The sequence below is a fragment of the Lepidochelys kempii genome, chromosome 11 (assembly GCF_965140285.1).
Source record: "Lepidochelys kempii isolate rLepKem1 chromosome 11, rLepKem1.hap1, whole genome shotgun sequence".
Lineage (NCBI taxonomy): Eukaryota > Metazoa > Chordata > Testudines > Cheloniidae > Lepidochelys > Lepidochelys kempii.
Genome location: NC_136390.1, coordinates 29670897 through 29684690, shown reverse-complemented (window position 1 = coordinate 29684690; position 13794 = coordinate 29670897). Strand labels below are relative to the sequence as shown.

General features: G+C 48.0%; 1 protein-coding gene across 4 annotated transcripts in view; it reads right to left on the bottom strand.

Annotated features, from left to right (window-relative positions):
• Positions 1 to 11243, bottom strand: part of KCNJ3 (potassium inwardly rectifying channel subfamily J member 3) — a 198988-nt gene extending 187745 nt beyond the window's left edge. For 2 of the 4 annotated variants that reach the window (XM_073305511.2, XM_073305508.2), the window contains exon 1: positions 8996 to 11243. In XM_073305511.2, the coding sequence (XP_073161612.1) occupies positions 8996 to 9682 (687 nt within the window). In that variant the 5' untranslated portion in view covers positions 9683 to 11243. The remainder of the gene's footprint in view (positions 1 to 8995) is intronic. The other 2 variants (XM_073305510.2, XM_073305507.2) reach the window with 2 other exon arrangements.
• Between the last annotated feature and the right edge of the window lie 2551 nt (positions 11244 to 13794).

Here is a 13794-nt window from a genome sequence, read left to right as displayed (position 1 = left end):
GGCAAATGTAGGAGTTGCAGAGGGAATGGAGAGAGGAGGGAGGTTGAAGGGGATGCAGAGAACAGTGATGGGGTGGGAGATGGAGGCGGCAACTCTCCCAGCCTGGTGGTAGCTGTGGGAAAGGGGAGTCCTCCCAAAGCAGCCAGGGGAACGCTGTGTTGGTTGGAATCCAGGCAGAGAAATCCTGGGGAGCAGTAAGGCAAGGGAGAGGGAGAGCTGAAGAAGTGGTACTCCTGGGTCCAGGGAAGAAGAGAAGCTCCAGGGGGCATCAAGGCAGGAGGGAGTCAAGATATTAAAAGAAAATGTACGGAAGTTGCCACAGCTTAGGGGTGAGGAGAGGTAAGTGAAGTCTCCATCTGAGCAGCCAGGAAGAGGCTTTTTTGTGTGCATTAAAGGTTGACTTTTCAACCTGAAATTATCTCACACACATAGCCAGAAGAGTAGAGGGGAATTAAAAAGTCAAAAGACTAAAAAACATGGTTTGATGATGTTTCTAAAACAGTGGTGCTCAAAGCCAGTCCACCACTTGTTCACAGTCCACCGCTCCAGGCCAATGGGGATTGCGGGAAGCAGCGTGGGCCAAGGGATGTGCTGGCCGCCCTTCCCGCAGCCTCCATTGGCCTGGAGTGGTGAACCGCTGCCAGTGAGAGCCACGATCAGCCGAACCTGCAGATGCGGCAGGTAAACAAACCGGCCCGGCCCGCCAGGAGCTTTCCCTGAACAAGCGGCGGACCAGCTTTGAGAACTACTGTTCTAAAAATCTCAGGATTTGTTGGGCAAATCTCATGAGGTTTTGAGCTCTGCTTCATGGTTTTTGATCTCGAGAGGGTTCAGCTCAGGATTTTTGATTTTCTGAGATTGCAAATACTGAGAAGATCATGGAAGATGCACGATACTTAACAGCCTTGCAAACCTCTTGATGCTTTACTGCATTATATGTATATCCCAAATAAGGAGTAGCGTGTAATAGCACCAACCCACGAATAGAGTCAGGAGCATCCCGGTTGTACTGGAAGTGGGGAGCAATTTGCTGCACCCTTTCAATACACAGCATGTTCCCAAGTGGTTGACCAACTCAGTAGGCTGAAGGAGCAAGAGCCATGGCTCCACCCACTCCCTCTCCCTCTTCAGCCACTTGTCCTAATGGATCAGCAGCTGGTCAGTGTAGATAAAATCATGATTTTTTAAAAATAATTTAAAACCTGACATTTAAAAAATGTTAAATAATGATTTTTATTTAAATTGATTATATTTAGATCAGGTTTTTTTTAATTTCCATTTTTCTAGTTCTTTACTTTCTTACCACTTTAAACTGCTAATGTAGATGTTTTGTGGTTGTTTCTTTAATTAGTTTCCGAACTCTGTGTAGTGGTGTTAGAATTTCATTAGTCATAGTAGTAAATGTTAGCAGAATTTCAGATTTACATGGAAATTTTTTTATTTTATTTTTTTTTACTAAAAAGTTTCACACTTAAATTCCTCATCTGTGCTGAAAAGGAAAAGTCCAAGGTTTCAATGCCTCTCTTATTATGAACAAAACAAATTCAGACACAAAACCAATAAGCGAACAGTCCATGTTATATCTGCCACTTTCTGATATATTAAACTTCCACAAGTCAAGAAGGCTGAAATACTTAGACCAGGCCATATTTCTCTACCAAAATTCACAGTTTGAAGTCAATGGGACTTAGGTGCTTTGGAAAATCCCACCCTCAGCTCCCTAAATCCTAGGGTTTAGGATCCTAATTTTAGGCTCCTATTTTTGAAAATTTTGGTCTATGTGCATAAAAAAAGTTCACCAATAACTTTGCTAATGTATTGAAAGTCTAAATTACTTTTCATTGTTAATGCTAAAGCTATTTTGTTCTGCATGACAATATTTTATGCTACAAAGACTGGTTTTAATAAAATGCAATTTTAATGGCTGCTGCCGCAAACGTTTTTGCACATGCTTAAACTTTAAGCACACTGGTTGTCCCACTGAAGTCAAGTGGTGTATTCATAGGAATAAAGTTACCTATGTACATGTTTCTAGGATCAGAGCCTTAATTTGCATTTTTGAAAACCCAACATTTATAATCTGGTTCATTATAAGTTTTAATATGATGTTACAATGACATTTTCAAATTTGCTTGACAAAGCCTGAAGCTAATTTTTATTAAAAATAAAGTCTTCTATAGTAGTGTCTAAGAATGAAATAAGAATGGAACCCCATTGGGCTAGACCAGGGGTCTCAAACACGCGGACCACGGAGTTATTTTCTGCTGCCCGCCAGCTCCCCGCAGTCCCCAGCGTTTACCTAGAGCAGCTCTGGCCGGCCCGGCGCGCACGAGGGGCAAGGGCAGGTTCCCCGCCTGCCTGCCTACCCTGCCCCCACGCTGCTCCAGGAAGCAGCCGGGACCTGGGAGAGGGGGGACACAGGGATCTGTGTGTTTCCCTGGCCGCTCCTCCAGGTACCTCCCCGAAGCTCCTATTGGCCACGGTTCCCCGTTCCCAACCAATGGGAGCTGTGGGGAGCGGTGCCTGAAGGCGCGGCCAGGGCAACACACAGACCCCTGTGCCCCCCACCCCCAAGCCCCCAGGTTCCAGCTGCTTCCTGGAGCGGCACAGGGGTAGGACAGGCAGGCAGGTGGGGAGCCTGCTGTGCACGCTGGGCCGGAGCCCACCCACCAAACCCCTCCTGCACCCCAACCTCCCTGCCGCACCCCACACCCCTCCTGCACCCTGAGCCCCCTGTCCTGAGCCCCCTGCTGCACCCCGCACTCCTCCTACACCTTCTGGGGGCAGGGATGGGACAGAGTTGGGGTGGGAATTTCAAAGAAGGAGTTGGAATGGGGGCTGGGAAGAGGTGGGGCAGGGGCAGGGCCTCATGGAAGGGGCGGGGCCTCATGGAAGGGGCGGAGTGTGGGCGGGGCCAGGGCAGCATGGGGGGGTCAGTGATGCAGCCTCATGTGGCCTTCGTGGTCATTTGAGTTTGAGACCCCCTAGGCTAGACACTCTACACACAGAGTAAGAGACAATCACCATTCCAAAGAGCACACAGTGTAAATAGACAAGACAGACACAGAGTGAGGTAGGTGACCAGATGTCCCGATTTTATAGGGACTGTCCCGATTTTGGGGTCTTTTTCTTATATAGGCTCCTATTACCCCACCCCTTGTCCCAATTTTTCACATTTGCTGTCTGGTCACCCTAGAGTGAGGGAAGGGGTATAACACACACAGTGAACAATGTGATGGTAGCAAACATGTTAGCTCCACAATTTTTTTTTCAGGTGAGGGGAGGGGAGAAAGGGGGTTTGGTTTAAGAGGAATAAGCTAAAAAACGGAAAGAAAAGCGAAGGGAGAGGGAATATTCAAAGGAAGGAGAGAGACAGCAGGGGAGAAGATAAGAAGGGCAGGTGGATTGAAGCGGAGGTGAAGCAATTGTGAGGGAGGAGAAAGGAGAGGGTTGGAGCAAACAGCGACTCAGTACAGGGCAGAGAAAGTCTAATCAAAGCTCTAGAATGTTCTATGGGTGTCCAAACCATGATATGAAATCACTCTACCCTGCATATGATGTTCATCACTGTGCTCCCTCTAGTACCCTGAAGTAGGGTCAGGATACCCCTAATGTTACACTACAGAATCTTTACATTTCTGTGATATAATCCATTATTCCACAAGAGGTCCTAACAAAGTCAAGGTGCTACTCAATCTGAACAAGAGTACAAGCGTCTGGCCCCTACATTATTTTAAACAATAGAACTGTAGTTTGCCAGTGATCTCAAAAGACCATTATGATGATGGGCAGAGTTAACCAGAGCAGGCTGGGAAATATATATTTATGGCAGAGGAAAGGGGGTCGGGAGAGAAAGGAGTCAATAGAAATGACATGGTTTTCACTTTTGTCCAAATCTTTGGGGTTTTGTCAACAAACCTCAAAAACCTCAAAACCAAATGTTTTCCAGAACTTTTAGTTTTTGAGTTTTTTGGTTTTTCAGCAAAAATCAAAAATATTTCAACAACTTACATTTTTGTGAAAAATTCTAATTTGTTGAAAAAGCTATTTCCCATCAAATAAGCATCTTAACAGAAGGTTTTTTTTAAACCAGCTGTAGACATAACTTTGAGATTCCAATCTTATTACTTTGTCTTGGGATAAAACAATGTTTCAGTAACCTCTAAGATGAATCTCCTGTGTTCCCCAAACAAAGAAAATCCAGCATAGGTCACACAAATCATAGGAAAATGTTTTCCATGTTGAAATAGTGGGATATCCTTCAAATACTATACTGGAATAGAAAACTTTTTAAAAAGACTATTTACACGTATCAGTACTCTTCGTTGAAGTTTTCCTTTTCCTACGAGATCACTCTCACTGCAGAATTTTTTTGTCATATAATTCTATCTAGGAGCCAACTTTTGTCCAGCATGCTCTGGGCTCAGCTCCCAGAACCTGCGCATGTTCAAAGATCCATGGTGAAGAGAGATTCACAAACTTTTCAGAGTACACCCTGCAGAGTTAGTTGGGGTCAGTGTACATAGCTTCTAGCCATTTTCTGGCCCCTAACTTACCCTTCTCCTTTAGGACACTCCACACACACATCCCCATCCTTGCAGAGAGCGCTCCACAACATCTGAAAAATTGAGGACACATTTCCACAAAACCACCTCATCATTCCACAGTCAGGGAGAAATGTGAGTGGGGAGAGCACCCTCTATGCATGTCAGCTCAGGGACACAATCCATCCAAAATTACGATAATGAACAAACTCTCATACTGTTACTGTTTGTGTGGCACAGTATGTATGAACATTCTACAGTATAATTTTTAATATAATGCCTTTAATTGTAGCCTGGTTTTATGTGATTTTATTTCTACATATTACAATGCATGTGGTATTTTATTTAAATTGATACTAAGACAAGTTTTCTTCACAGAAATATTTATATTCAACAAATTTCCACAATAAATCTCCCTCATGGACTGGCTCACTCTTCTAAACCAAGCACAAAAAGTGATTATAGAGTCATGCACTCACATCTGTAATATTTGCTAAGTTTTGTGGAATCATGGCAAGTTCTAAAAGCAGCTTCACCTCTTATAATCCTTTGCAGGGGCATGCCAAAATTATACAAAGGGAGAACTTTTTAATTCACAAAGCAGCATTGTTATTGAAATGTACCTCAAGGTTGAACTCCTTAAAATATTTAATTTAAATATAAGGTTGGGCTAAAATCAGTAGCATAACCTCTAACTGGATAGTACAGCCTAATAATGTAAAGCAGTTCCATGGTTTATTTTGGTGCCCCCTAAAGACTAAATGAACACCAACCAGGCTATTTCACACATTTTATTCTAGTAATTTAAACAACTGATAATAGAAAACAATCCCCTTTAACCAGATACGGAAAATATATAACTAATGTCTGATTTCATTATCAAAAAGATCTAAAATAGCTGCGAAGGGGGGAAGTTAGAGTACCTCCGTAACGTTTTATTTTTGATCTATGGAAATTATCCTGGCAGGGTAATAAAGAAGCAACTTAATTTCTATAATTTCTTTAAACATTTCTATCCTATGATGCATATAAGAAATTCACTGAAGTTGAGGACAATGTGTTCGCTAACACCATAGTTGGAGGTTACACTTTACCACGAATTAGTACATAACTATGGACCTAGTTCTCCAAATACTACTGAAAATAGAGAATAATCTCATTTGGAAACATTTGTTCAGGTCTAAATGCCACAATCCTGCCACTGAATCCATATAGTGTGACACTTTCACTGGTGCTCATCTGGCTAGGCAGTGTGCATCGTTGATGGGTCCAGGAGCAATGGGGACACCCCCACAAGTGGGGGGGGAGAGAGAGAGCTCAGGCAGGAGCAGCTGCGGCACAGCTCCTGCACTTCACCAGGTTCTCCCTCCCCATAGCATATGTGTATGGGAGAGGGGGGAAGGTGCTGCTTCTTTCTCATTTCTCACCCCCGTTCCCTGTGCTGTGGGATGGGGGAGGGGCCCTGTACTGCCTACTGCTGCTTCCATTGGACATGGAGGGTGGGGATGGGGCAGCTCATTACTTCTCCCCTACCGGGCAGCAAGAAGGTGGAGGCTGTGTCTGTTTGGTGCTTGGGAGCAGCCATGTTGGGCTCTTTTCCAGGCCCCCGCTTCTCTCGTGAGCTAGATCTCTTAGGATGCCAGCAGAAAGCTGATTGCCAAGTTTTCTTCAGGCTCTGGAAGGGATTTTTCCCCATATGACAGAACTGTCAAATTTCTGTGTGGGATTTTTCACCTTCCAGCCAGCATCCTGGAGGTCCAGATTTAGGGTTTAAATAACATCTGTCATGACTTTAAAAGTTTCTAGTACGGTTGGTGGATTCAAAAGGGTCCGAGGTGAGATCCATGTAACCCAATGGGCTGCTTGAGCAAGGACCCCAAGCACAGCATTGCACAATAAGAGAGTATGCTCTCATGTCTTACACACTGTGAGGTCCCCCCATCTCTTCTACCTCCTGCATGGAAGAGGGGGAACAGTTTGGCACCCTGGCTTCCAGCCAGGGTTCCTGGGCAGGCCTGAATGGGCATAGCCCTCACTTCTACCCTCACGTCTGCCAAGCTGAAGCCATTGACGATCAATTGAAACCTGCTCTAGAACAGCCCTTCCAGGTAATTTACAAAGTTTTAATAAAGTTGCAGCCTCCGCATATAACCGTACTGTGGCATATATGCCTCATTGTTTGGAAATCAATGGGATTCTGCCAACACTTTTCAAATTGCAGGACTGGGGCCTTAGTTAAAACCATGATTTTAAAGGGCTTGCACAGGTGTAACTGAGAACAGAATTTGGCAGGGGGTGGGGATCTCTTAACCTCTCTTACCAATAACCCTCGAGAATATTAAAAAAATGTTTTTAGTTTTCAATATTTTAGAATAGTGAATATCCATTTCCTAGACAATGAGTATTTTATAGTCAGATTTTAGTCAATTTCATTTGCAGACTACTATAATGTAGGGCAGGGGTGGCCAACCTGAGCCTGAGAAGGAGCCAGAATTTACCAGTGTACATTGCCAAAGAGCCACAGTAATACATCAGCAGCCCCCGCATCAGCTCCTCCACCCGCCGCTCCCAGCATCTCCCACCCACCTGCAGCCCCACCAATCAGCACCTCCCAATCAGCTGTTTTGTGGTGTGCAAAAGGCTGTGGGAGGGAGGGGGAGCAGTGAGGTCATGGCAGGCTCAGAGGAGGGGGTGGGAAGGAGTGGAGTGGGAATAGGGCCTGTGGCAGAGCCAGGGGTTGAGCAGTGAGCACCCCAGGGCACATTGGAAAGTTGGCACCTCTAGCTCCAGCCCTGGAGTCGGTGCCTGTACAAGGAGCCACATATTAACTTCTGAAGAGCCACAGGTTGGCCACCCCTGATCTACGGGCTTCATCCAAAGCCCATTGAAGACAGTGGGAGTCTCTCCAATGACTTCAATGAGTTTTAGATCAAGCCCTATAAAAATACTGAAATGTCTGAGCTGCAAACACTTCAGGTGGATATTTTAAAATATGTACTGTTTACCACAGAATTTTTCTTGTGGAACACTACAGAAATATTTAAATTGTTTTTAGGTTTTGGACCAAATTTGATTTGAATCTAAGTTTGTAAGGATGTTAAGTTATATTTAAAATGTCAGTTAAATGGTCAGTTTTCCTTACAAATCATCTATACAATTTTAAGAAAAGGAGTACTTGTGGCACCTTAGAGACTAAGTGAGCTGTAGCTCACGAAAGCTTATGCTCTAATAAATTGGTTAGTCTCTAAGGTGCCACAAGTCCTCCTTTTCTTTTTGCGAATACAGACTAACACGGCTGTTACTCTGAAACCTATACAATTTTAAAACCCACTATCTTGAGATTCGGCCTCCCAGGAAGTTAATGAACTATCTGCGCAAAAAAGGGTCTCCGTGATTAGCCCTCAATATTATTCAAAAAATATACAGCAGAAAATTGACAAAACAAAAGGTAAAACAATAACCAGAGATTCTGAATAGAGATTGCTTTTTTTAAAAAATAGATCCTGTTTACTTAACAGCTCAAAATGTAGGCTGCATAATGTTAAGGGCAGGAATCTACCTATTCTGTCTATAAAATGCACACACATTACAGTGCTGAATAGACATAGTAACCAAACTGGAAATGTGTTGACAGCAAATTATAGTGTAAAGGATGCAGAGACCAAAACTTAAAGGCCAACTGTAGAAAATACTCTTGTGCTTGTAAGATACTCCAAAGATTGACACACAAAGAACAAAGAAAAATGTTGATTTAAAAAACTGAGCTGGATGGAGGGGAGTTTAAAAATTAACTCTGACTTGGGAAACTAATGCTTTGAAAATGAAGGAGGAATGAATGAAGATGAATTCTGGATAGAGTGGGAATGCAAGTGCTCTGGAGAAAGAAGGGGAAGGAGTGCTCAGGAGGAAGGTGATGGGGCTGAGAGTCCTGTAAAGGAAGAGAAGAAAGGAAGGAGAAGCAGAAAAAAGGACAGTGCTAAAGGGAATGCTCTGGAGAGAAGAGGAGGAAGGTACTGAAGTCAGAAGTGGTAAGGTGGAGAAATAATCTTGAATGCTCTCTGGAAGAGGTGGGAAAGTAGAAGGGGAACTGAGAGTGGTCAGGAGAGAAGGAGGTTGGTGAAAGGGGAAGAAGGTGTGAGTGCTTCAAGGGACTGGGGAAAGGTTCAGGAAAAGGTGAGAGAATTCTGGGGAGAGGGTGAAATGTGAGTACTCTATGAAGGAAGAGGCAGCATGAGGACAAGGGGAAGCAGTGGAATGTGCAGGAGGTGTTAATATCCTGCAGAGGAGGAGGAAGAGATGGTGTGAAGGTCCTAGAGAGAAGAGGAAAGTGAAGGAGGAGTTGGATGGGCTCTGCAAAGAAGACAGCAGCACAAGAGCTGTGGGGAGAGATAAATCGTTCAGGAGGAAGTTTGAGCGCCAAGGAGAAGGCAAGAACAGGACTATGCACTTACTTTAAGTAGCTTGCAGCGGATCTGCGCGGAGACCATGTGGCTGTTGCGAAGGTTGCCTACCCTGAACATAAGGGTAAGTTTGCCATCCCGCATGGAGATGACAGCATGCTCACTGAACATCAGTGTCTCTGCCCGCTTCTTAGGCTGTGACATCTTGATAAACATGCAGCCAATGAGGAAGGCATCCACGATAGAGCCCAGGATGGACTGGAAGAGGAAGAGGATGATGCCCTCGGGGCATTTGTCAGTGATATAACGGTAGCCATACCCAATGGTAGCCTCAGTTTCAATAAAGAACAGGAAGGCGGAGGGGAAATTGTAGACATTGGCCACACAGGGAGTGTAGTTATCATCATGGGCTTTGTTCAGATCACCCCGCATGTAAGCGATGAGCCACCACATGGAGGCCATGAAGAGCCAGGCCACAGTGTACGTGAGGATGAAGATAAAGAGGTTCCAGCGCCACTTGAGGTCCACCAGGGTGGTGAACAGGTCCGACAGGTAGCGGCTTGTCTCACTGCCCAAGTTGCCATGCTGCACATTGCAACGGCCATTCTTGTCCACAAATCGCTGCCTCTTTCTCCTAGGAGCTGCTGCTGCAGCTTGCTGCTGGTGGAAGCCTGAGCCACTGGAAGAGGTGGTCACTACCTGGTAATCGTCCCCGAATTTCCTTCGGAGTGCAGACATAATACAGAGGGGCTAGCCAGAGTCACCAGAAAGGAGGCACTTCTGGGCTTGAACAGCACAAGGGGGGAGGGTCTGCCGCTCCCCTTCACTCTCTACTTTTCTGCTCCTCTCTCTCCCTGCCTCTTTCTCTGCCCTTCTGCATTCTTCCGTCTCCCTTCCTCTTTCCTATTCCCTCTCCTTACCTCCTCTTTTCTTTCCCTTCCTGCTTCTCTCCTCACTCCCCTCCTTTTTTCAGATGCTTCCTCTTTTTCTTTCTGCAGCCCCTTACTTTCCAATCGCTCCCTAACAGGCAGAACCTTCCCTTCCCCCCCCCTTAAAACCAAGAGCCACACAAAGACATTCAGTCCCGTTTTACCTTTGTGCAGCTCGCTCGCTCTGTATCTCCCTTATTCCACTTCCCTCTGCTGCACCTGCATGTCAGAGGGGGAAAGTAGATGTATTCCGAGCAAACTAGGTGCAAAGCCTGCAATGAGAGGGGCAGATACTTGCCCCTCTCCTCCCTGTCTTCCTCCTCCACGGCGCTATCCTTTGGCGAGGACCGGGCACAAAGGTCTCTCTTCCCAGGCTCAGTGCACCCCTAGAAAGACGGGGAAGGGCAGCCTTCCTAATCCCCCCACCCAGCAAGATGCAGCAAGGGAGTCTCCTTCTGGCCGGGCTCTCACTATCAGCCACTCCCAGCCGGACACAAGTCAAGCACATGGACGGAGAGGCGATCGGCGAGCACCAGGCGAGGCGCCCCAATCCCCGGGAGGAGGCAGCTTCCTAGCTGCGCCTCAGGAGCTGCTCCCCTCTCTTCTCAGCCCCGGTTCTGCGGCTTACAGGAGGGCTTGAGATACAGGTCCCCCGTTACCCCCGGCGGCGGCTGGTAGCAAGCAGAGAGCCCCAGGGAGCTCAGCAGGAAGGACCCCCCGTTGGGCTGGCAGCTTCTCCCCTTCCTCTGCAAGCCGCGGGGCGGGGGTTACAGCCTGTCGGTTGCTCCCGGTCCGGTTTTTAGCTGGAACAGAAATCGTGCTCCAGGGGTCTTTTCCTCCTCATGCTAGCGGGCAGCGAGACTCGCGCTGTGGCGAGGCAGCGGCCGCGGCCCCGGAGCTGTGCGCGCGGCGGCGCGTGCGAGGAGCTGCGGAGCTCGGCGAGCCCCGCCTGCCCCTGCCTGCTCTGCACCTCCGCTGCTCCTCACTTGGCTCTGCAGTGCCGGGCAGCACCGCCACCCCGGAGCCCCCAGAGCAACGGGGCTCCCCCCAGCGGCTCCCGGACCCGCCTCCCTCCTACCCTGGCTCCCGCAGAGCAACAACTGCCACGGAGGAGGCTAACGGGCTACGGTTTATGGCTCGCGTCTCACTGGCTTGGGAGCCGACAAGCTGCCGCGATTGTGGCACCTCAGCAGCAGCTGAGGCAGCGCTCCGTGCAAATGGGTTGTCCCCCGCCCCCCGCCAAATGCAGAACATATGAGAGAGTCGCCACGTGATTTTTGCCCACACGTGGGGGGCGCAAAGACCCTCACAGTACCTCAATATGTTCCCTCCCCGCTCTGTGCACCGCCCTGCTCCCCAAATATTCCCTAAATTCTCTGTCCTCTCAAACCCTCCGTTTTCCCTGCCTCACATCCCTCCGCTTCCCCCCACACCCCAGCGCTGCTCCTTTCCCTCAGGTCTCTCACCTCTCCTCACACTCCCCCTCCAGCCCAGCCCCTTTCCCCAAACACCCCTTGCTGTGCCCCAAGCCTCTCAGTTCTCCCCCACTGCCTACCCCTTGTTCTCCCATCCCTATCTCCCCACACTCCTCCCTCTGCCCTCCCCTTCATATCCCCCACCTCCCATTCTGCCTTCCATCTAAATACCCCTGCCTCCCTAATTCACCTCCTCCCAGTCCCCCTCTCCTGAGCTCCCCTCAGCCAAAGCAACTCCCACCCTGCGCATGTCTCTCCAGTTCCCTTTTGTGCCTTGCCCTCTCCAAGGTCCTCCCACCTCTCTTCTCCCAGGTTTCAGCTTCCCTCTCCTACTGGTGTATCCCACCCATGGATGAACTAGGGGTCACCAGGGCTGGCTCTAGGTTTTTTGCCGCCCCAAGCTCCGAGAGCGCAACTGCCCAAGAAAGAAAGAAAGAAAGAAAGGAAGGAAGGATGGATGGATGGATGGATGGCCGGAATGCCGCCCCTGGAATTGTGCCGCCTCAAGCACGTGCTTGCTTTGCTGGTGCCTAGAGCTGGCCCTGGGGGTCACCAAATGAAATTAAAAGGCAGCAGGTTTAAAAGAAACAAAAGGAAGTATTTTTTCACGCAATGCATAGTCAACCTGTGGAACTCTTTGCCATAGGATGTTGTGAAGGTGAGGACTATAACAGGGTTCAAAAAAGAACTAGATAAATTCATGAAGGATAGGTCCATCAATGGCTATTAACCAGGATGGGCAGGGATGGTGGCACTAGCCTCTGTTTGCCAGAAGCTGGGAATGGGCGGCAGGGGATGGATCACTTGATGATTTACCTGTTCTGTTCATTCCCTCTGGAACACCTGGCATTGGCCACTGTCAGAAGACAGGATACTGGGTTACATGGACCTCTGGTCTGACCCAGTAGGGCCGTTCCTGTGTTTTTTTCACACCCATGGGGCTGTGCATGGGCCAGCTCCCCTTCTTTCCCTCTTGGCAGTGGGGTGTGGTATAGGAGCGCCTGGGGCTAGCTCAGTCTCCTCTCTTGCTCCTCTGCTCTGATTTAGCAGGATTGGTTTGCTGGGGTTGGCAGGACTTTCAGCTGCCCAGCAAGGCAGAACAGCCCCTAGAGCAGGGTTACTCAAACTGAGGTTCTGGAACTGCAAGTGGATCTTTAATGTGATATTAAAACACTGTGTGGTAGAATATGTAGTACTATAGTAAAGGAAACAATGAATTCACAAGACTGTGGCTCTTTCTGGTAATGTTGATTGCTAATTCCTGAACCACTAAGGTCTGTGTATCACTGCCCCAGAGGCAGGTGGGTGCATTCCACTGAGCCCAAGGATTCAACAGTTGATGGGCAACAAGCACTCCCATGCTGCAGCCCCCAACAGTGAATTTTACCAGCCTCCCCCTCTCCCCACAAAAGGTCAGGAGAGGGAGAGCAATACACCCACCCTCCCCAACATTATGCTCATACAATCACCAGGCCAATATACCCACAGCACAGATACAGGACACTATGGAGCTTTTTTACTTTTCTAATAAAAAGCTGATGTTGTTGAGCTCCAGAGATAACACTATGGTTTGGGATTGGGCTGATCAGACACTTCCTATTCTAGGGCCCCATCTCATCCAGTTGAACCTTTTCAGCATGAGGGCCAACTACTCTCAGGAGGCATGGGTAACCACTGCCTGGTTACAGCTGCATTGAAAGAAACAGTTAAAGCAGCAGTTTGCTCTGACATTTTTATTTTTACAACTTAATAGCTGGTTGCTTAAAGTTTAAACGTGTGTGGAGGTGGCAATAAAATAATTTCCTGCGTTCTTTCCTTTAAAAAAAAATACCCTCTTTGTGTTTAAAGAAAGCGCTCATAAAATTTTCTATTGATGAACTTTTACCTGTGTCACTATTTTTTGCCCTTCCATAACTTTTTGAGAGAATCTCATTAACCCAGGGCTTGGCAAACTTTTTGGCCCGAGGCCTACATCTGGGTATGGAAATTGTATGACGGTCCATGAATGCCCACAAAATTGGGATTGGGGGGCAGGAGGGGCTGAGGGCTCTGGCTGGGGGGCAGGCTCTAGAGTGAGGCTGGGGAGGAGTGGTTTGGGGTGTAGGAGGGTGCTCCGAGCTGGGACTGAGGGGTTCAGAGTATGGGAGGGGGATCAGGGTAGGGGTGTGGGAGGGGATCAGAGGTACAGGCTTTGGACGGTGCTTACCTCAAGCAGCTCCCGGAAGCAGTGGCATGTCACCCCCTCCGTTCCTACAAGGAGGTGTGGTCAGGTGGCTCTGCGTGCTGACTGTCCACACACGCCACCCCTGCAGCTCCCATTGGCTGCAGTTCCTGGCCAGTGGGAGCTGCAGGGGTGATGCTTGGGGCGGGGGCAGTGTGCGGACTCCCCTGGCTGCCCCTATGCATAGGAGCTGTGGGGGGACATGCTGCTGCTTCCGGGAGCCCC